Raw genomic sequence first — 23,365 nt, 5'->3', positions numbered from 1 at the left:
ATTTGGCCCCATGTCCGAGTCCCTCCTCCTACCTCGCTGCCATACCATCGTGGGTTTCCTCTCCAGAGGATGCTGTGAGGAACCAGTGAGTGATTCCACCTCAATTTTACGTGGTTTTGGGGAAGCGGAGCGAGAGAAGAGCAAGGAAAACCAAGAATCTCTTGCCATACACACCTTAGAGGCAGGACAATTGTGGCTGTTGTTACTTCTGTATTTACTCAATTTTTAAAATTAAGCTTTTGGCCTAAAGATCCAACATGTAACTTCAGGGGAGTCCTTCGTTAATTAATACTACTTTAAACCTTAGCACACATCGTCTGGGAATGACAAGCATTTATTTTATTTTATTTTGTTATTATACTTTAAGTTTTAGGGTACATGTGCACAACGTGCAGGTTTGTTACATGTATACATGTGCCATGTTGGTGTGCATTTCTAAATGACTTTTAAGCAAAGATCTAGATAATTTAGGTACTCAGAGATCGAAGGTGGAGGGAAGGAAAGTGAGATTCAGGAACACTTGGGGACTAGTTCAAGAGCCAGGACATGGCCAAGCATTGGAATTTCGTCCACTCTCTTAACACTGCATCTCCGAGGACCTCAAGCCCAGAAACTCTTCTTTAAAAGGCAAGCAGCAATGCTCATGTTTCAAAACATAAAATACAGCTGGGGAAAAATTAGTTGGGATATTAGTCAAAAAATAGCTCAATCTTTTTAAAACTTTATATTAGAAGGTAATCCCCTAAATATGGCTGATGGCTTCAACTCCTCAAAATGTAAGTCTAAAAACACAATTAACACAGTCCCTCTGAGGGTGAGGGGGATCCCATCAAGATCTGAAGCAAGGTCACTCCTGTGATTTCGCCTGTGTAGCTTGAAAATGCCAGGAGAAGAAGATGGCCTCATAACAGAGTCAACCCACAGCTCACTGTGAGTCCTGACACAGTCATATCCACTCTATCCCAGTTCTCCACTTTCTGGGGCTAATAGTTACAGAAGGGAGAGTATCATCTGTCTTATAACTGTTCTGATTTAATTTTGAGCTTTGCTTCAACTTAGACTTCCAGATTGGTTGGGTTATTCAGGATTCAAATCTCTTTCACTAATAAAAAAAAAAAAGAGAATGATAATGGATATAAAGCATGCTTCTAACAGGCTCTTCCTTTATTCCAGGATGGCTTAAGAAGGCTGTCAGGAAACGAGTATGTGTTTACTAAGAGTAAGTTTTCATCTATCTACTTGTTACTGTAACCTGCCTCCAGCCTGTGCTGTCCCCACTGTTGTGATTATTGTTCTGGGAGCTGTTACTTCCAGCTCGTCCCATTTGAGTTTAAGCATCAATATGGTCTACATTTAAAATTTGTCTCCTAGTTAAAATTACTTCTCTGAGCACAGTTAGAGTAAGAATTGCAAATCTCTATACATTTAAACAGAGTTAAAGTGAATTATTTTTCTATTTGAGGGTCTTGAAGTTCAATAACAGAAAAATCAGGTACAAGACTTTTTTTCTAGTAGTAACCATGAAGATGATGACAGACACCTGGACACTCAAGATTCCACAATTAACCAGCCTCCCCCATCCCATCTGTTTGCTCAGATGTGCACCAGAGTCACAGTCACCTTGCAATGCCAATAACCATCAATGATGTTCCCCCTTGTATCTCTCAATTACTTGATAATGAGGAGAGCTGGGACTTCAACATCTTTGAATTGGAAGCCATTACGCATAAAAGGTATGTGACTTCTCTGGCTGAAGGCAGAGCAGGATTGATGGCTATGCTCAAACTCACATTTGGAAACTTTGAGGGAGACGTGTTTTTGCTGTGAGAGACCTCACGGGTTCTGGCTCTCATGCCATGTTAGAGTAGTGTTGAATGAGCAGAGAGGCTGTGGCCCCTGAGTGAGATCCTTTGTGGAGAGTATTAGTAAGATGTGGGATCTGCCTGAGTATCCACAGCTCCCTCCTTTGTGCTAGTGAGCCAAGAGTTCTAAGAATCCTCAAACTTGTCGAAGCTCTACCCTACAGAATGGAATTGAGAGCACTATAGGTTGTTTTTTTTCCTGATCCATCCTGTAGACAGAGGAAAGATTAGATAACTAAAAGGTCTTTTTCTATACTAGGAGAAGGCTGTTTCTTCCCAGGGGTGGATATCAATGATTCTCACGTGTAACGTAAGTAAGTAACAGGACTCTAAATGATAGGACTTTGGGACCATCCAAGCTGTTTCTTTAGGCTTAGTCACTTCCTTAGGGAGCATAAATAAAGTGCAAGGTTAATGTGGAAGTGGGGATGGAGAGGGACTTCCAGGCTCATTTCTAGGTTGTCAGAGCCACTGAGGGGCCTATGATTTAGAGACCATCTAGAAATAATTTGGATGTACTACCATGAAGCATCTAGTTCCAAAGAGGTGGATGGTGAGAAGGAGAGATCCTACCTCCTAATTTTTAGAGGAGATGCTTTTAAACCCCTGTGTGTGTGAAGCTATCATCAGAAGAAAAATGTTTCCATGCCCCACTATCATCAAAGAAAACAGTTTCTGGGCCAGTGAATACAATGAGCCAGGGTGGGTTTTCCTATTTTTCAGGCCATTGGTTTACCTGGGCCTAAAGGTCTTCTCTCGGTTTGGAGTATGTGAATTTTTAAACTGTTCTGAAACCACTCTTCGGGCCTGGTTCCAAGTGATCGAAGCCAACTACCACTCTTCCAATGCCTACCACAACTCCACCCATGCTGCCGACGTCCTGCACGCCACTGCTTTCTTCCTTGGAAAGGAAAGAGTAAAGGTAGGATTTTGATATCATGACCTAGTTTCCTGCCTGGATTGGAGATCCAAGAACTTAATCTTAGTAAATACATTAGGCAAACAGCTGTTCTGCAACCAAGTTGACAGCTTTTTAAAAAAAAAATTTTTGTTGCCGAATCGACTAGTCACTTTGGTGTTGTAAAGACATGGACTTTCTGCTAGCCCTCCCCTCCTCCAAATACTTAAAATAATAATTCTATCACCACAGAGACTCCTTTGTATGTATGGCAGATCATGAACCCATTTGCCAAATGTTAGCTAGGAGCTGTGTTACTGGGTTGCAGGACAGAACTTAATTATTACAGCAAATGGTTACTAGATCTATAGGTTAAATTTTAGTATCAGGATTTGGCCACTGGTAGATTACAATCCAGATATTAATAATAGCCATTCCGCATTCTACACTGATTCACATACATTTATGTTTGTGTTTTGTGTAGGTGTGAATGTGCCTATCTGTATATTAATGACTTTTGCATAATTCTGAAAGAGTTCCATATCCCTTAGTCTTACAGTTCAATACTGTCATGTACCACTGCTGATTTGTAGGGCAGCCCTAGGAACCCCTTGCCCTTTACATAGGGGCAGCCCTATTTAAAGCTGGCAAGAGATCCCCATCTCTCATCCTCCCCAGCTACCATCACTTGCACACCAAAGCTTATACATTCTTTTGCTACAACTAGAACTAAAACTTAAATTTTAAATACCCCTGGGAGAAGTGCCATATGGGGATTGAAATTCACATCAATCTGTAAATGGCTGATATTAGATCATTTTCTTAGAACAGGTGTTGATGAGGGATTAAGATCCTAGGTACTTAAGAGCTATAGTGAGACAGGTAGAAGCAGAAATGGCATGAAAACAGGAAGGGGGATGTGGGTAAGGTTTTCTTTTCAGTTTTGCCAACAGCATCCTGACATTTATTCACTTTCATCAGCAAGGAAACAATGTAGCCCAAGAATGATGCTTTTGAATAATTTTGTCTTCTACTTTTAGAAAACTAATAGTGATATCAACCTATGTTTCTATAACACCTTTCTTTGAGGAGCGAAAACACCCTGGATTCCTACCACAGGTTCATGCTCCTCTTTTAAAAATTTTTTTATTTTTTTGAGATGGAGTCTTATACTGTTGCCCAGGCTGGAGTGCAGTGGCACGATCTCAGCTCACTGCAAACTCCACCTCCCAGGTTCCAACAGTTCTTCTGCCTCAGCCTCCTGAGTAGCTGGGACTACAGGCGTGGGCCGCCACGCCCAGCTAATTTTTTTTTTTTTTTTTTTGGTATTTTTAGTAGAGACAGGGTTTCACCATGTTGGCCAGGATGGTCTCAATCTCCTGACCTCGTGATCCACCCGCTTCAGCCTCCCAAAGTGCTGAGATTACAGGTGTGAGCTGTGCCTGGCCCATGCTCCTCTCTTTTTTACCACATGATATTTCACAGCTGAAGCCACATGTTACCAGTTGAGAACAGCACACAACTCATTAATGCCAAGACCAAGGTGATCAATAGCCTCTGCAGTCTTGAGTTAGAGGTGAACCTCACTCAAGCGGAACCACTCTAGGAAAACATTGATTAAATCTTTGGTAAATTAGGGAATGCTTAGTAACTTGATCATATCTTACTATCCTCCTCCAAAATATGTTTCTTTAAATTGTGAGTTCTGCTAGTGTATTTGGAGTCTGATTAGATTTCTCAAATGACAGCAATAGAAACAAATTTAAGATTGGACAGAATATGTTTACAATTCAAAAAACATTTTCTCGGCCGGGCGCGGTGGCTCACGCTTGTAATCCCAGCACTTTGGGAGGCCGAGGCGGGCGAATCACGAGGTCAGGAGATCGAGACCACGGTGAAACCCTGTCTCTACTAAAAATACAAAAAATTAGCCGGGCGTGGTGGCGGGCGCCTGTAGTCCCAGCTACTCGGAGAGGCTGAGGCAGGAGAATGGCGTGAACCCGGGAGGCGGAGCTTGCAGTGAGCCGAGATTGCGCCACTGCACTCCAGCCTGGGCGACAGAGCGAGACTCCGTCTCAAAAAAAATAAAATATTAAAAAAAAAATTAAAAAAATGTTTTCTCATGCTGGCAGCCCCTGCCAGAGAATCAGAAAACTTAGAGCTGCGAGGAAGCTTGGAGAACTGAGCTGGAAGGGGTTTCTGTGCTCAGAGGTTTGGTTACCTGCCTGTGATCACTGGTGGGTCCATCATGAGGTGCTTCCAGAAAGATTTCCTCCTGAGGCCTCTTCTACCAGGTCTGCTGGCACTGACAAAGAGGGTCAGGAAGTATTTTCTTACCTCTCTTGTGTCATCTGTCACCCCTAATTTCTTTGTGATAAACTTTTTTTTTTTTTTTTTTGAGATGAAGTCTCACTCTGTCACCCAGGTTGGAGAGCAATGGCGCGATCTTGGTTCACTGCAACCTCTGCCTCCCAGGTTCAAGCGATTCTCCTGCCTCAGCCTCCCGAGTAGCTGGGATTACAGGCACATGCCAAGCCCAGGCTAATTTTTGTATGTTTAGCAGAGATGGGGTTTCGCCACGTTGGTCAGGCTCATCTCGAACTCCTGACCTCAGATAATCCACCTGCCTCAGCCTCCCAAGCTGCTGGGATTACAGGTGTGAGCCACTGCTTCCAGCCAGGCTAAAATTCTTAATGTCACTATGACAAAGCATGCCTAACCCAGCTGTAGAGCTAGCATGCCCAGGGCTAACAGCCCCTTCAGTTGGTGACAGACCCCATCCTCTCCCCGTGTTACCCAATTCCAGGGAACTATTCCAAGTGGAGAAGCCAGGATAACAAGCATTCCTTTATTAGTATCTGGGCATACATGAATATTTATCCTGAATAAGAAACTATTTGAAAGGCAGATCTAGAATGAAACCCTTCTGGCCAACTTTCCTCAGTGTGATCCAGATCTACTCCTACTGGTTAAAGAGGGAAAAAACTATGCAGAGGTAACTGCGCCTCCACGGGACTAGAATTTCGCCAGTTGTGGGTTTGGTGGGGTTTTCTTCCATGGACACTTCCTCCTCGACATAGGGCCTTGCTACTCTCCTCTGCTAGTGAGCTAGCCTGTCTTCCTTCCCTACCTCCCAGCCATTTCTGGTCTGACAAGACCTTGTTGGTGCCCACCTAAACTGCAGGACCCATTATTGGCATCTTTGTAAAAGTCCCTGAGGGCATGGTTTAAATCAGTGTTAGCCGGAAGGAAAGGCATGTTTCTTCTAGTGCTATTTATGTTTTCTACCCCAGTTAATTGAATCTATTTCATTGAAGAATTAAAAAATAAACAGGCCTGAGACTCCAAGCAGGATTGAACATACCACAGGGGCACTAGCTGGAGGCCCAGAGATTGGGCTCTGTGGGTTCTCACTGCTCAGGTACAGTCAGTGAAGGTGGAGCCCAGGTTGGGGCTGTCCTGGGTCCTGAGCCTGGAGATCGCTGAACGTACCTGCAGGTGACCGTGGCCTCTCCTGAACAGCAGTGAAATGGGCCAAATAGTGCTTGCTTGCCCTGGGCACTGCAGAATCAATCTCTGAGAACAGCTAAGAAGAGTAACTTCTGCTGTCCCTATTCAGGAAGGCTAGTTGTGTTGATTGGAGTCACCCCAGGGTTGCTCACCTGCTCCATGGGGTCAGCGTTGGGAATGGAAATGACTCCCTTCTGGTGGAGACAGAGCTTTCGGGGAAGCCTGCTAAACCAACACAAGCATGTGCAGCCCCTTGGCCATCAGGGTGCCGTTGCAGGACAGGGCTGAGCTACAGGTTCCTCTTCTTCACCTGAGCAGCAGCTCTTCCTCCTGTAGGCCTAGGAGAGCAAATTTTGGGAATACCAAAAATGATGACCTCCCCACCCCCCACATCCTGGGGACCACTTTCCCTCTCACTCACTATCCCTTCAGCCACAATGATGTTGCTTACGTTTCCTGAACAGACCTTTTTTGTTTGACTTCAGGAACGTCATGCAGGCTTTTCTTTCTGCCTGGAATTGCCCTCTTGCTGCTTGTTGCCTGGACAATTCCTGCTTCTCCTTCAGTCTCAGCAGAAAAATCACTTCCTTGGAAGTGACCACCCTCGAGATTTATGTTATCCAATATGGTAGCCATCAGCCTCTCATGGCTGCTAAATAGAATTTAAAATGCAGTTCGTCAGTTGTACTGGCTACCTTTCAAGTGTCCAGTAGCTGCATGCGACTAGGAGTTACTTCATCAGATAGCACAAATAGAACACATTCCTGTCATGGCAAAAAATACATTGGACAGTGCTGCCCTAAACTAGACCAGGCCTCATGGTTATACTCCCAAAGCATCTGTACTTTCCTTCTTAGCACGCCTCACAGCAAGTTACTTCTGTTTGTGTTTTTAAATGTATTTCTCTCTCTCCCTCTACATTACAAACTCCATTGTGCAGACTGTGCCAGTGTTAACCATCATTGCAGCTCTGGCACTATGCAGTGATAACTGGTACCTGGTAGGCACTCAATGAATAATAAATTCCTAGTACAACATCTCTTACATAACAGTAGCCCATCTGATAACTCCCTCCTAAAGCTGCAGGCTCAAAAACACTTGTATCCCCGGATGCTCTGGTTTGTTTCTTTAATTACATAATGAGAGCTTTCGAATTAGGGTTTCCCTTTTTGCCTTTGCTGCCTGCTAGCCCAAAGCTGCATTTTGTTCTTGTTTGCAAGAACCCCCTTAGCCTTAATTTTCCTGGCAAAGTTATTCTTCTTCCCCTTGGTCGTCTTTTACTGCTTGGTCCTCTTTTTCTTGGTACTCTTTTACAGCGCTAGTCATTTCACCATTGTATGAATAATTTTGTTGTATCTGAGCCATTTGCTACCAGCACACTCAAAATCTTTTCAGAACCAGGCAAATTGGTAATAGTTGTGATCACAGGCCACTTTCTGCTGTGGCAGAAATACCATACAGTGGGCAATTCAAACGGCTTGTTTGGCCTCTTCCTGCAGAAGCAGCTGATGGCCCCTGGAGAAAGAATTAAGCATAGGTTGTAACTGTGGCTCAGGTTTCCCTCCAGATAACAGACAGCACGGTAAAGCGATGCTGCATGTCAGAGGCCGCCTCTCCACATCTAGGTCAGAAGGCTCAGCTGGCTAAAAACGTTCTGAAAATCTCAAATCCCCTGACCCAACCCTCCACACAGACAAGGATGGATGTGGGTCTCCAGGATCCAGTGGGTAATGCTCAACCTTGCCTCCCCGTATCCCAGGGAAGCCTCGATCAGCTGGATGAGGTGGCAGCCCTCATTGCTGCCACGGTCCATGACGTGGATCACCCGGGAAGGACCAACTCTTTCCTCTGCAATGCAGGCAGCGAGCTTGCTGTGCTCTACAATGACACTGCTGTTCTGGAGAGTCACCACACCGCCCTGGCCTTCCAGCTCACAGTCAAGGACACCAAATGCAACATTTTCAAGAATATTGACAGGTTTGTTGTGCTTGGGCTCCTGGGCTCAGGTTTGTGAAGTTTAAGTGGGAAACTCAGTTTTCCCAAATACTTAGTTTCCTCTTAGGGGAAAGGGAAAATAATAGCTGTCCCGCTGTATCAGATGATAAAATAACCTTGCCCTTCACTTAATTTGACTTTTCAGACTGCCTTTATGTTTTGAAATCTCATTTGGTCTTCAGTGAGTTCATAAAAATGTTTTATACACTGCAGAACACTACATAAATATTGATTGTATTATTACTAAGTACACCAGATATTTTTACCCTCCTACGAGGACATCCTGTCTTTTGTGTAACTCGAGGAGAATGTATCCACCCCCATCTTTCCCTAGCTCAATTTCTGGCCGCTTAAAATACTCCCTCATGAGTAGGTCCCACAGAGCGGGAGCACGAAGGGTTGGGCAGGTTCCCCCAGCCCCGCATTCTCCTCTGATGAGAGTGGGTTATACGTGAGCAGGTCCTCTTGCCTGCCAGCACCTTGCAGTCAGGCTGTGGGTATTTCCCACACAGCACCAGCCAGGCTGGTGCACAGATGCCTGGGAAGGGGGCAGTGTACAGAGAGCATGGAGCTCACTCGGGTCTCAGGAATGCTGGTCTATGTGAACCTATTGGTTTGGTCTCCAGAAAACTGGGAAGACATGGAGATGAGTTATTCCAGCTTTGGCTTCAGTTTCATCAGTATCGAGGATGAGTTTTTAAACTTTTGCAGAAAAAATTCTTTCCAGTAGCCAATTTTATTCAAGAGCCATTCTGGCTCTTGAAGTTAGAAAACGACAACAGAATTGGATGGTTAATTTGGGGCAGGGTTGTTGCTTCATTCATTACAATCTCTATCTGCTGCAATCTAGAGAATTACTTGTTAACAGGAAAGTCTTCCAATGCCATCAGTGAAAGAGGCCGTGGCCATCCTATGCGATGGGAATCCCTGTGTTTGCACAGAGTGCAGTGGGCCAGCTTATGTGGCTGCCGTGCCAGCCTGCCATTTCCTGCCACCTTACTGTTTTGATGTTCTCAAGGGAAGGGAGAGGGGAATCACCTTGTCAGATAAATGTCTACCATGTGACAGGTACCTTCTCTCTTTTTAAAAATACTCATAAATCACATAAGGGTCAGCTATCACTGGGGAAAATGGAATAGCATCTGCAGGTCTTGCTTACTGGAGGACGAGCAGGTAAACTCTTCTTGTGATCTGCACACATTTCTTAACTCTGTGCCCCAGCTTCCTCCTAGGTTGTGAGGAGTGTAGTGAAATGGTGGCAGAATAGTTATAATTCGAGACACGCTGTGAACAAGCCCCTTTGTCTTCTGGTTATTTTAGGAACCATTATCGAACGCTGCGCCAGGCTATTATTGACATGGTTCTGGCAACAGAGATGACAAAACACTTTGAACATGTGAATAAGTTTGTGAACAGCATCAACAAGCCAATGGCAGCTGAGGTGAGTACTGCTTTCCATGCCATAAGGCACATCCAAGTACATTTCCATAAGAGCCTGCTCTGGCCCTGAAGCATTTTCTCTCCCACTCAGATGCAAGGTGGTTATTTGCTTGGAGTTGGTAAAGGGCTGAAAGGACTGGCCACTTGTTTTCCTTGGGGATGAGAATAAACTGTGTCCACAGCAACTCTGAGCTCCTTGAAAGAAAGGCCCTGAGAAAAAGCCAGTACTGACCAAAAAAGCTAGGCCCAAAGAATATGGAAGGAGCCTCAGACGAGCAGAGACTGGCATAAATGGTGGTATTTTAGAGAATCCAAAGCCTTTACTTCTCTGTTCACTGAGCTCTTGGAAAACCTCAAAGTTGGAGGGTGTTTTCAAAAACAATGTTCCTGATTCACATTAAAAGCATACCGGTACCTGAAGACTATTATAAAACTGGGAGTGACTGGAAAGCAGATGCATTTATTGTGTTTTCCTTTTTTAAAACCTACTCATGTACCTTGGACCTGCCTTAAGGTCCTTACCAATGTGGGTTTTAGGAACATGAAACAGAAGGTTCACACCTAATAAGATCCACTGTTCTCTGAAGCCATGAAGCTGTTCATAACCCCATAAAGGTAGAAAAGCTTTCCGCTCATTCCTGTTGGGCAGCAGAGGTTGGCAAATGGGATGAATGTGAATGATCATCATGAGGAACTTGATCACTAAGGAGACTGTGTGTGTAGACCCATCCCATGACCAGTCTGGATGGAGAGACAGTGTCTACCTCACCTGTTTAAGCCCCTTCCCCCAGGGATTCCACAGCACAACACCAGAGCCCTCTCCTTCCACAGAGGACTTACAGGAGCACGGATCTGGGGATTTAGAGAAGGAAAAGTACAGAGATTCATAGAACTTTAGAACTGGGAAGGTCATCCACCCATGTAAGCCCCCAACTCTGCACTGAAACTTACTATTAACTGCAGTATTTATAGTAAACAGTATTACTTTGATAAGTAATCAAAAACCTCCAGAACATATTCTGCCCATTGATAGTCTAACAAATAGGTCCAGTCTTAAACCCCCCAAATGTCATGCAGCCTTTTGGCTTGGCAGAGCTCTGGAGACCTAATTGTTTTCATACATTCAATTTGATGGTGTCTTTAAAAGTGGAGAATAACAATCTTTCAGGTTCTATGTAAATGGCCTGTGATGTGTGTACCAACTCGTGTCCTGGCCACATGGCTCAGGACACTGACATCACCACTAGGTGTGGACCAGTCTTTCTAAACATGGCTGAACACACCTGCTCCTGACCACTTCCTAGTCCAAGGACCCCACACCTACCTGGCTCACTTACCAGCCAGTCAGAAGAACAGCCAAGAAAACACGTGTGGACACATGCCTTAGGAGAACCAAAGTGCGAGGGAGTTGGGTGAGTTGGGGGTGGGACAGGTCATAGGAGGGAGGGAGCTGGTAGGCGTTAGTAGTAGAAATCAAGAAATAATTGAAGGGTTACATGTATGTGCCACTGCCCTACTTTAAATGGATTAAAGTAGCTAAAAGCTCTGCTTTTACACATTTTTTTTTTTTTTTAACTGGGAGAAATTTCCTCTAAGATTACATATCAAATTGCTCAAAATAAAAACAAAACTGCTGTAGCAGTTACCTCTAGGGACGAAAATCGATATGGGGGTAGACAGGTGGTGACAGGGACTTTCAACTTTCAAACTCTGTGTGTGTGTATTGCTGAGTGTCTTTTAAGGCTGTATGAGTATATTCTTTTTTTAAAGAATGTGTCGGTATATTATTATATATGGAATTTGAAAAAGGAAAAGCTGCCTTCGCCGAGTCCCAGTCCCACCTGTGTGCTCGGTGATCGCCGTCGAATGCCTGGCGAGTTAGCCCTTGTGGGCTTCACCATCATCTTGAGCCAACCCTGATCTGACCATCTGTTTTCCAGATTGAAGGCAGCGACTGTGAATGCAACCCTGCTGGGAAGAACTTCCCTGAAAACCAAATCCTGATCAAACGCATGATGATTAAGTGTGCTGACGTGGCCAACCCATGCCGCCCCTTGGACCTGTGCATTGAATGGGCTGGGAGGATCTCTGAGGAGTATTTTGCACAGGTGCTCCATCTTTCCAGGGAGGCTCCACTTCCCCTCCGGGAATGGGAACTAGGTCATGGAACTCCTGGGGGATTCTTCAGCTGAGTAACTTTTTACCAATTAGTTAACCACCCCTCCCTGGAAGAAAGCAGCTTACCCCCACCTGGGGTAGACTTCTGCTTCCTTCAGGGGCTGACTGATGGGGCCGATCACTAACCAGAGTCTCTTGAGAAGGGGGATAAACTGAGCCTTTGGAAGTAACTTTTCATCTTCAGTTTGCTGGATCCAGAACTTGCACAAAAACTGAGAAATCTTCCATTCATTCACTAGGTTATTCCTGGGTGTCTCCATGGCGCGTTATGGGAACACAGGCATTAGTGAAGACATCGCGGCCACGGGGAGTTCCAGTCCAATAGGGGAGAGATGTAGACAGGTCCACGTGTTTGTTAGTAAAAAATGAAGCGTATCTCAAGGAAGTTTATGTTAAGTGCTACAGGAGTTCAGAGAGACTCTTTTCTAGATAAAAGGGGGGGCTACAGAAATGGGGGAATAGGAAAAGACTTTCTGGAAGAACAAAGCATTCTGAGCAAAATTAACAAAGGGAGGGGAAATAGAATTTTTATATAAAGAGAAGAGCAATATGTAGTTCACTTTAACTGTGGCAGCGTAAAGAGTTAAAGGAGAGAAATCTAGAAAGCAGTAGACTGTAAATGGACATGTGACAACAGCCCTACTTCCAGAGAAGAGACTCTAAGCACTGATGGGTGTGTGGGTGACAAGTAGCCACAAGTAGTGAATTTTGTGGGGTCTGCATGGCTGAAATGTACTATGGAGGCAGGATAAATAAGGGCAGGATAAAGAATAGATGATGCCTAGGAAGACTGGGAAGGGGAGTGGCCAGCAGAGGACCCAGTATGTTTAAGATTTGGGGGTACATGTGTAGGTTTGTTTGTTAAAAGGGTATATTGCTGATGCTGAGGTTTGAGCTTCTAATGACCCATGGCTCAAGTAGTAAACATAGTACCCAATAAGTAGTTTTTCAACCCTTGCCCCCTTCCCTCCTTTTGAAGTCTCCAGTGTCTACTGTTTCAGTTTCTGCCACTGTGTGTACCCAATGTTTAGCTCCCACTTCTAAGGAAGAACATGTGGTATCTGGTTTTGTTACTATATTACTTCACTTTAGGATAATGGCCTCCAGCTCTAGTCATGTTGCTGCAAATGACATGACTTCATTCTTTTTTATGGCTGCATAGTATTCCATGGTATATATGCACCACATTTTCTTCATTCAGTCCACCAATGATGGGCACCTGGGTTGATTCCATGTCTTTGCTACCATGAATTGTGCTGTCATAAACATGCAAGTACAGGTGTCTCTTCAGTAGAATGATTTATTTTCCTTTGGGTATATACCCAGTAATGGGACGGCTGGGTATATAGCAATTTCTATTTTTAGTTCTTTGAGAAATCTCTGAACTGCTTTCCACAGGGGCTAGCTGATCTAACTTATTTCTCACCAACAGCGTATAAGCATTCCTTTTCTCCACAACCTTGCCAACATCTGTTATTTTCTGACTTTTTAATAGCCATTCTGACTAGTTTGAGATGGTATCTCATTGTCGTTTTGATTTGCATGTCTGATTAGTGATGCTGGACTTTTTGTCTGGAGACGGTCTTGCTCTGTTGCCCAGGCTGGAGTGCAGTGGCATGACCTCAGCTCACTGCAACCCTCACCTCCCAGGTTCGAGCAATTCTGTCTCAGCCTCCCAAGTAGCTGGGACTACAGGTACACGCTGCCACGCCCGGCTAATTTTTTGTATTTTAGTAGAGATGGGGTTTCACTGTGTTGCCCAGGCTGGTCTCGAATTCCTGAGCTCAGGCAATCCGCCTGCCTTGGCCTCCCAAAGTGCTAGGATTACAGGCGTGAGCCACTGCGCCCGGCCTGGACATTTTGTTTGTTTATTGGCTGCTTGTATGTCGTCTTTTGAGAAGTGTCTGTTCATGAAATCCAGTAAGTAGACTGCAGCTTTCTGGGAAGAGAGCCTCTGAATTGAAGAAAAGTAGGACAGGTAGTTCTGAGCTTTCCAGAGAGAAGAACAGGAAGGGAGTGAGGATCAAATGAATCCTTGCACACCAGTGGATATTTTAAGGCTGCTTGATCGACTGACCTGAAACGAGCAAGCCAAGCCAAAAGCTGCTCATCAGTGGGCTTCCCCAGACCCACAGCGAGAGGACCTGAAGTACTACTCCTAGTTATTCTCAGTGTGAATGGAGGATGAGAAAAATGTGCTTTTAAGTTTTTTGATGTAAGCTTCCTATTTAGGTGTCCTTTTCCCCAAAAGCAATGTACTTCATAAGCCAGGGTGACCTAAAAATGAAAGTTACAAATGAAGCCTTTGAGCTGGCCTCTGGCTCAATACACCACCAGGAAATGCGGATCTTAATATTCAGCTCAATGAATGATGATGGCCTTACTTTAATGTGCACAATACTCAGATTTCCACACACCTCAAAAGCTGCAAGGCTAATACCCAAGTCTGAACAATCATAGTTTGACAGTCATTCTTTCCAGTGAAAATAATGCTCCATGGATAAAAGCAGCTGGTTCAGCTCAATTCAAATGCATACGTGCTTTTCCAAAAGACGACCAGCAGATTTTGGTATGCAGTTCAAGTGTACGTGTACTCCCATTTCATCACATTCATCATACAGAATATTACAGAGACATGTACTTCAAAGGTCAAGATTTAATACAATTAGTAACTCTTACTGCTTCAAAGAGGTAATTATTAAGTGAAAGTGGTTCTGTTTTTTTTTTTTTTTTTAATTTGAGACAAGATCTCACTCTGTCACCCACACTGGAGTGCAGTGGCACAGTCCTGGCTCAATGCAGCCTCAAACTCCAGACCTCAAGCGAACCTCCTGCCTTGACCTCCCATATCACTGGGATTACAGGCATGAGCCACTGGGCCCGGCCTGAAACTTTTTTGTTTTTTAAGTGCAAACATGTGGCAGCAAATAATATAATGACTATGGCTATTAATACAGTTTGGTGCTAGTTGATTGAGTCATGCTAAGGTGTTAATAGTTTTACCCACTATTGCTTCTTCTCAGTGTAAATGTCAGTAGTTTTGGTATGAGAATTCGTGTTTGTATGACATTGAACATAGCTTTGACTTTGCAATAATAAAAGCAGGTCCCAGAGAAGGGGCTAAGTACCCTTGAGATCGATGTGTCAGGAGATGCTATGGTATCACATAGAAAGAGGCTTGGGGCCAGGCACAGTGGCTCATGCCTATAATCCCAGCACTTTGGGAGGCCAAGGGAGGCAGATCACCTGAGGTCAGGAGTTCAAGACCGGCCTGGCCAATATGGTGAAACCCCTTCTCTACTAAAAATTAGCTGGGCGTGGTGAAGGTGCCTGTATTCCCAGCTACTCAAGAGGTTGAGGCAGAAGAATCGCTTGAACCTGGGAGGCGGAGGTTGCAGTGAACCGAGACTGCACCACTGTACTACAGCTTGGGCGACAGAGTGAGACACTGTCTCAAAAACAAAAGAAAAAAAGAGGCTGGAGAGTGGGAAGACCTGAGTGTAGTCACTGTAGCTCAGCTGACTTATCTAAGTCTGAGGACCTTGCTGAGCCTATTTCTTCATTGAGAAAACTGGATAATGACCCATTTTCACAGGGTTGTTCTGAGAAACAGGATATTACTGTGAAAGTGTCTCGCATGTCCTCCAGCCCTATGTGGTGGTTTTTTCTTACAGACTGATGAAGAGAAGAGACAGGGGCTACCTGTGGTGATGCCAGTGTTTGACCGGAATACCTGTAGCATCCCCAAGTCTCAGATCTCTTTCATTGACTACTTCATAACAGACATGTTTGATGCTTGGGATGGTAAGACAGTTACTGTTTTGTCACCCACAAAGAAAATTTTGTTATGCTTTATTATCTTTAGTGACATAGGGTGAGCCTAAAGGTAAACAAAATATATTTTTTAAAATGTGGCTATCAGCTTTCTGTGGCCAAATGGGGTGGGGTGCATTCTTTGCATCCCCAGCAGCTGGCACAGAAGCTTGTGTGCAGAAGACTCGATGGATTTTTGATAACTGGATAAACGAGTCTCTGCCTCTTCAAAGGACACGGTGCCAAAGCTTACTGCAATGTTATTCTATCATTGGAGGAAAACTCTAGAAAGAATGCAAAATGTATTTAGTTTACTCTGAATCACAGGTTCTTCTGATAATGTCACTGATAAGCAGCTTTTCAAAAAGGACCTGTTTGTATTTCAGAAACTAGTGTTTAATGACTTGTCCTCATGCTGTGTGTTCACTTAATAGCCAAAGGCCTCACCCAGGGTACGCCTCCTCTAATTCTGATTCCAAACTTGTCCCAGACACCCCCAGGCTTATAAATGCTCCTCGGGTCTAAGTTCACAGGTTTCTTTTGGTTTTTTTCTGTCTTTGCAGCCTTTGCACATCTGCCAGCCCTGATGCAACATTTGGCTGACAACTACAAACACTGGAAGACACTAGATGACCTAAAGTGCAAAAGTTTGAGGCTTCCATCTGACAGCTAAAGCCAAGCCACAGAAGGGGGCCTCTTGACCTACAAAGGACACTGTGAATCACAGTAGCGTAAACAAGAGGCCTTCCTTTCTAATGACAATGACAGGTATTGGTGAAGGAGCTAATGTTTAATATTTGACCTTGAATCATTCAAGTCCCCAAATTTCATTCTTAGAAAGTTATGTTCCATGAAGAAAAATATATGTTTTGAATACTTAATGACAGAACAAATACTTGGCAAACTCCTTTGCTCTGCTATCATCCTATGTACCCTTGTCAATCCATGGAGCTGATTCACTGTAACTAGAAGGCCACAGGAAGCAAAGCCTTGGTGCCTGTGAGCTCATCTCCCAGGATGGTGACTAGGTAGCTTAGCTAGTGATCAGCTCATCCTTTACCATAAAAGTCATCATTGCTGTTTAGCTTGACTGTTTTCCTCAAGAGCATCGATGTGAAGGATTCATAAGAAGCTTATCTGAACAGATTTATCTAAGAAAAAAAAAAACGACATAAGTAAAACAACTAGGACCAAATTACAGATCAACTAGTTAGCTTCATAGCCTCTATGGCTACATAGTTCTTCTGGCCGATGGTGTGACACCTAAGTTAGAACACAGCCTTGGCTGGTGGGTGCCCTCTCTAGACTGGTATCAGCAGCCTGTGTAACCCCTTTCCTGTAAAAGAGGTTCATCTTAACAGAAAGTCATCCATGATGAGGGAAAAAGTGGCATTTCATTTTGGGGGAATCCATGAGCTTCCCTTATTTCTGGCTCACAGAGGCAGCCACGAGGCACTACACCAAGTATTATATAAAAGCCATTAAATTTGAATGCCCTTGGACAAGCTTTTCTTAAAAAAAAAAAAAAAAAAGTTTATATACATGTTTAAAATTTCTATTAAAATCCAAATTTTCTGGGTATAAGCTCATGCAGTATGTTGTGCCATGCACCATCTATACGTAATAGTTCGGGGAGGGGATAGGGGAAGTTTCAAGGTTCAGATATTTTTAACCAATCTATATTTGAAATCATGCCATTAGCTTTAACAATGTTAAAATTGTGCGGTGTAAATATATCAGAAAATAGGCATATGGGGAAGCAGTAAATACTATTTTAAGCTATTAATTGTATGCTAAAAGCTTCTAAAGCACAAGTGCATATTTTTATACTGCTCTTTTCACAACTCTCTGTGATCTACATAAAGTCAGACTTGAGATTTTTCCTTTCTCTTTTACCAGCCGATCCTTCCTATGTATTATTATAAAGATTAGACTCCGTAAACAAACTTCATTTTTCTTTCTCTGTATTTCATGCTGCATTTTTAAAAGGTATAAACAGAGACTGAAATAATTGAATCAGTAATTACTTTTTTCCAATACAAATTGGAATGCAGAATACTTGGAACTTGTACATGGGGAAAAAATGACTTATCACTAGATAATGTGCCAATGTTTTTTCTATGTTTTGTACCAAAAATGGAAAAATATGACAATTCCATGCAAAGAAATGTATCTAAATTATTTTTGTTAGATGATAAGAGAACTTGCTTGGTCAGGACAGCAGCCAGCTTTGTATTGTAATGCTATATTATGTAAATGTGATGAAAATGTTTTTGTGAAGTACTTGTAACTAAATTCCTACAGCCATTTTTCATTCCCAACAGCTGTTTTTATTTTACTTCTTTGGCCTAAACTTTTCATAATTTCAAATTTGGGGTTTAGTGTCCTTTATTTCATGAGTCACTTTGTTTTCAGAGCACATTAAAAGCAGGATGCCGGAATCCCATATTAAGGACCTAGCTAACCTGCCTGGGCTTCAGAAGCTTGCTCGAGGCAAGGACAGTCTTTTTCTGATCACCTCACTTTCAGTTCTATTTGGTAAGTAACATTTATCAGGTGTCAGACATCTTCTATATGAAATATTTACAGCTTACTCAGTTTTATGTCAAATTTCTTGTTAACTTCAAACTTTTTATTAGTAACGTGCAACTGTTTAAAAATGCTTTAAGACAGCTAGGTACTAAAGCTTCAACAATTTCTGCTCTTTACCAGTGTAATCTACGGTATAATCTTCTGGCCTGCGAACTAGTCTATTCTTCCACAGAGTCAACTTGTTAGAAATACAGGCTTTCAGATGGTATGTGTATCAGATAGTTTATATTATATAAACTATTATAACTGCCTCTTTCTTACACGGAGTTGTTTACTTAAACGTCATGTGCTGAGGGGGGCCGTATTAGGAAAAGGCAACACTCTCTAATAATTTCCGTGACTACTAAAGAGAAGAAGGAAACCAGTTATAAAACAGTGCTGGACCAGAATGACCCTATAATTTTCTAAGATCATTATTTCTAATTTAAGACTTTTAAATTTACTTGCCCTCCATGTCAGGACTGGTTAGATTCTGGGCAAAAAAAAAACAAGCCTATCAATCAATCAATCAGTTCACTCAGAACCTACTCAGCTTTAGAGAGAGAAACAGAAGGGATGATCTTGTGCCCTTGTGCTATGTGAATATAGCCAGAGACTGAGGTAATAAATATATTTTAAAATAAAAATGACAAGGCATTTGTATACTGTAACACTATGTAGTGTTACTTCTGCTGTTGCAAGTATCTTAACTGTTGAAAGCTAAACTCAGGAAATGGAGAAAATGTACGGAATATACACTGACCCATTATTCTAAATTGAAAGTCCAACTTTTAGCAGCAGTCCACCTACAACTACTGAACACCATCAGGTTTGATTCCCTACCAGAATCTCCCATCATACTGGTATCCCCCATCTCTCTGACCTTAGGGCATGCATGAAAACAAAAGCAACCTAGTCCCTAGGGTTGGAGACTGCCCTCTAGACAGTTTTTTCATGGCAGAAAGTTAGAATACAAGTATACCTCATTTTATTGCATTCTGCTTCATTGTGCTTCAAAGATACTGCCTTTTCTACAAATTGAGGGCTTGTGGCCACCCTGCATAGAGCAAGTCTATCGGGGCATTTTCCCAACATGGGCTCACTTTGTGTAAGTGTCACATTTTGGTAACTCTTTCTTACAGTATTTCAAACGTTTTTATTCTTGTATCTGTCACGGTGGTCTGTGATCAGTGACTTTTGTTACTACTGTAATTGTTTCAGGGTACTGCAAACCATGCCCATACAAGACAGTGAACTTAATTGACAAATCTTGTGTATATTCTAACTGTTCCACCAACTAGCGGTTTCCAATCTCTCCCTCTTCTTGGACTGCCCTATTCCCTGAGACACAACAATATGGACATTAAGCCAATTAATTAATAACCAACAAACAGTAGCCTCTAAATGTGCAAGTAAAAGAGTCACATGTCTCTCACTTTAAATCAAAAGCTACAGATAATAAAGCTTAGTGAAGAAGGCATGTTGAAAGCCCCGGCAGGTGAAAGCCATGCCTCTTACACCAGTTAGCCAAGCTATGCAAAGGAAGAGATCTTGAAAGTGTTACTCCAGTGAACATACAAACAAGCAAGTGAAACAGCCTTACTGCTGAGATGGAGAAAGTCTGAGTGGTCTATATAGATTAAACCAGCCACACATTCCCTTAAGCCAAAGCCTAATTAATTCTTCAATTCTTTGAAGACTGAGAGGTGAGGAAGCTACAGAAGAAAAGTTGGAAGCAAGCAGAGGTTGGTTCATGAAACTATCTCCATTAACGTCAGAGTGCAAGCGGCAACAGCAGGAAGTTATCCAGATGATCTAGCTAAGATCACTGAAGGTGACTACACTAAACAACTGAGTTTGTGAAGATGAAATGGCCTTCTATTAGAAGAGATGTCATCTAGGACTTTCGTAGCTAGGGAGGAGAAGTTCAATGCCTGCGAATGTAGCTGGTGCCTTTAAGCTGGAGTCAGAGTGTATTTACCAGTCCAAAAATCTTAAGGCCCTTAAGAATTATGTTAAATCTATTCTGCCTATGCTCTAGAAGTGGAATAACAAAGGCTGGATGACAGCATGTCTGTTTATAGCATGGTTTATTGAATATTTAAGCCTATGGTTGAGACCTGCTCAAATTTCTTTCCAAATATTACTGCCCACTGACAATTGTTACCTGGTCACGTAGGAGTTCTGATGGAGATGTACAAGGAGGTTCATGTTGTCTTCATGCCTGCTACCACAACATCTATGCTGCAGTCCATGGGTCAAGGAGTCACTTCAACTTTTAAGTCTTATTTAAGAAATACATTTAATAAGGCTGTAGCTGCCCTAACTAGTGATTCCTCTGATAGGTCTGGGCAAAGTCAATTGAAAACCTTCTGGGAAGCATTTACCATTCTAGATGCCACTAAGAACATTCTGATTCATGGGAGGTGGTCAAAATTCCAACATTAAAAGGAGTCTGGAAGAAGTGGAGCCTGAAGATGTGAATGAATTGCTGTAATCTCATGATCAAACTTTAATAGATGAGAAGTTGCTTTAAGAATGCATATAGAAAGTGGTTTCTGGAGACAGTCGTTTCTACAGTGAAGATGCTGTAAACATAGTCGAAATGACAACAAAGGATTTAGAATATTCTATAAACTTAGTTCATAAAGGAGCATCAGGGTTTGAGATGACAGACTCTAAATTTTGAAAGAAGTTCTATTGTGGGTAAAATGCTATTAAATAGTATTACATGTTACAGAGGTCTCATTTGCGAAAGGAAGTCAATTGATTTGGAAAACTTCATTGCTGTCTTATTTTAAGGAATTGCCACAGCCACCCCAACCTTCAGTAATCACCTTAGTCAACAGCCAGCAGTATCAAGACCCTCCACCAGCAAAAAGATTATGACTCACTGAAGGCTCAGATGATTGTTAGCACTTTTTAGCAATAAAGTATTCTTAAGGTATGTATATTTTTTAGAAATTTAAGACTGTAGTATAAACACAAGTTTTATAGGCACTGGGAAACCAAAAACTAGATGTGACTCACTCTATTTGCAATAGTTGCCTTTTTGATGTGGTCTGAAACCTAACCTGTAATATCTCTGAGGTACGCCTGTATAATGACCAGAAGGAATTTGCTGTGGTACTTACGGTACCATTTGCTTCCAAAATTCATGTGATTTCTACCACTCCATTTGAATAGATTCCTATCACAAAATACTAGCCCAGAACGGGCTGGGAAGTAAAACAGTTAAGTCTATGACTCCCTTGTGTCACACAACTTCAGAAAACAACTTTACAAACGTATGGGCCAATACAGAATTTCTAAAGGAAAAAGCATGTGAGTAATGGGAGAAAGTCTTCTGTAATTGAGATAGCTTAAGTTTTAATATTTCTCCATAAAACTTTTCATGACTCAATGTTATTTGGATTTAAAGTAGTCATATAAGCCTTTCTCTCTCATTCAGTCTTCAATTCCTGTTTTTAGAGCTGCTCGGTGATACTGGGCACTACAGATTTAATTGCAAGGCCTTACTGCACTGGGCCTCAGTTTCCTCATTTGTAACATTATGCCACTGGTCTACTCAGATGACCTTAACTCTTCCAGTCTTTGTAGGTAGTTGTGGAAGCAACTGTCAAAGCTAAAACTAGTAAAAAGAACGTATGACAATTCCCTTTAGGGTATATTTGTAGTATATTTGTTTAATGAACAAATAAATCTGTAGAAGGTTTTCTGCAAGAAGGGTCAGTCTGCTAACATCAGTCACGTTGCCCTTTCTTAGTAGTTTAAGAATTTCAATCTTTAATGTGTAGACTACTTTCTAATTTTTTTATTTTTTTAGCACCAAAAGGAGAAAACATATTGTTACAAGGCTGGCTTATAGTGTCTCAGTGGACACTGCAAAGAACTACATAAAAGAAGTCTGTCTCAAGCAGTTCGTATCTGAGTCAGTGGTCAGATGGGGCAGTGGCGCTCAGCTACAGCCCCTGACTCGACTCTGGAAACACTGTGCCTCTCAAATGATCTAGAGCTCATCCTTGGCGTACATGAGGGGCAGTTGTTGTTCTAGTACCAATTTAGCCCATGGCTCTTCAAGCCAATTCACACTGGGAAAAATACACCCTCATAAGAAGCCTATCCATTTGAGTTCATACAGGTTTTAGTAGCTAGAACTAAAAAACATTTTTTAAATTAGCTAAACAAATTGGCACCAAAAAAAAAAAAAACTTGCCATACTTAAACAGTATATATGTTCGTTTTTTTGGCTGAGAGATTCAAGTTTGTGCTATATAGAACACTAACAGTTACTAAAGACTAGGAAAATTTGCAGGAGAAAGGCTATTTTTAAACTTCACAATAATACATGCCATAACTTTTACCTCTATTTGTCCCTTTCAAAAGGGTCTAGGTTCAAAATAAGCTCAAAACACAGCACTCACCACTTCAACAGCAGCTCAAAGTCAAATGGAAAAACTTGTGGTATATTCTTTGGAGGATACACTAGGACCTGAGAAGCAACATGTTCCTTGTTGGTAGGTCCACAAAAAAATTTAAACATGTAGAATTTTATGGACCGACAAAAAAAATTACCAATTTAAGCGATCAATATATTAATGGTTTTCAGAGTAGTACCTGATATTTGATGTTCAAGGTTCATGCATGTATTTTTAATTCCTTAAACTAGACAGCAAGGTATAAGTCACCATTCTCCTCTAATTTTTGAAATAATCTTAAACTGCGCAATCCAGATTCTCGCTCTCCATTTTTCCACAAAATAATGAGATGATCAGCGGAGCATGTCACTAGTCCATGATCTTCAAAGTATAGAAACATCTGTAAAGAAAATTAAAACTGGTTATAGGGACCCCGAAAAGCAGAGACGTGGCTAATACCATATTAACACATGTGTGTGTGAGATACGTGCTTTAAAGACTCCTTTGGATCTGGGTGTAGAACTTCATTTCAGTATTGGTAACAGTCACATACAAATAATATCTAATATTTTAATCAGAATTTTGTTAATATTGTTCAACTACAGAATAGCTATTTTTGTAAAGTACATGAATTCTCATGGTTCTTCCAGATTTTTTTATAATCTGATTTTTCAAGTATT

General features: G+C 42.2%; 2 protein-coding genes across 14 annotated transcripts in view; one reads left to right on the top strand and one right to left on the bottom strand.

The window, feature by feature from the left end:
• PDE8B (phosphodiesterase 8B) overlaps positions 1-19,211 on the top strand; it is a 259,008-nt gene extending 239,797 nt beyond the window's left edge. For all 7 annotated transcript variants that reach the window (XM_058440782.1, XM_058440781.1, XM_058440780.1 and 4 more), the window contains 8 exons: positions 1,174-1,219; positions 1,598-1,733; positions 2,586-2,784; positions 8,030-8,247; positions 9,586-9,706; positions 11,646-11,813; positions 15,558-15,687; positions 16,260-19,211. In XM_058440782.1, coding sequence (XP_058296765.1) covers positions 1,174-1,219; positions 1,598-1,733; positions 2,586-2,784; positions 8,030-8,247; positions 9,586-9,706; positions 11,646-11,813; positions 15,558-15,687; positions 16,260-16,369 — 1,128 coding nt within the window. In that variant the 3' untranslated portion in view covers positions 16,370-19,211. The remainder of the gene's footprint in view (positions 1-1,173; positions 1,220-1,597; positions 1,734-2,585; positions 2,785-8,029; positions 8,248-9,585; positions 9,707-11,645; positions 11,814-15,557; positions 15,688-16,259) is intronic.
• A 1,540-nt stretch (positions 19,212-20,751) lies between these two features.
• The window catches only part of WDR41 (WD repeat domain 41), a 185,396-nt gene continuing 182,782 nt past the window's right edge, over positions 20,752-23,365 (bottom strand). For 2 of the 7 annotated variants that reach the window (XM_058440779.1, XM_032157007.2), the window contains exon 13: positions 20,752-23,085. In XM_058440779.1, coding sequence (XP_058296762.1) covers positions 22,933-23,085 — 153 coding nt within the window. In that variant the 3' untranslated portion in view covers positions 20,752-22,932. The remainder of the gene's footprint in view (positions 23,086-23,365) is intronic. The other 5 variants (XR_009214139.1, XR_009214138.1, XM_058440775.1 and 2 more) reach the window with 5 other exon arrangements.

Source organism: Hylobates moloch, unplaced genomic scaffold, assembly GCF_009828535.3.
Source record: "Hylobates moloch isolate HMO894 unplaced genomic scaffold, HMol_V3 SCAFFOLD_6, whole genome shotgun sequence".
Classification (NCBI taxonomy): Eukaryota; Metazoa; Chordata; class Mammalia; order Primates; family Hylobatidae; genus Hylobates; species Hylobates moloch.
The sequence above is the reverse complement of the archived record's forward strand: the minus strand, read 5'-3'. Positions and strand labels throughout refer to the sequence as shown.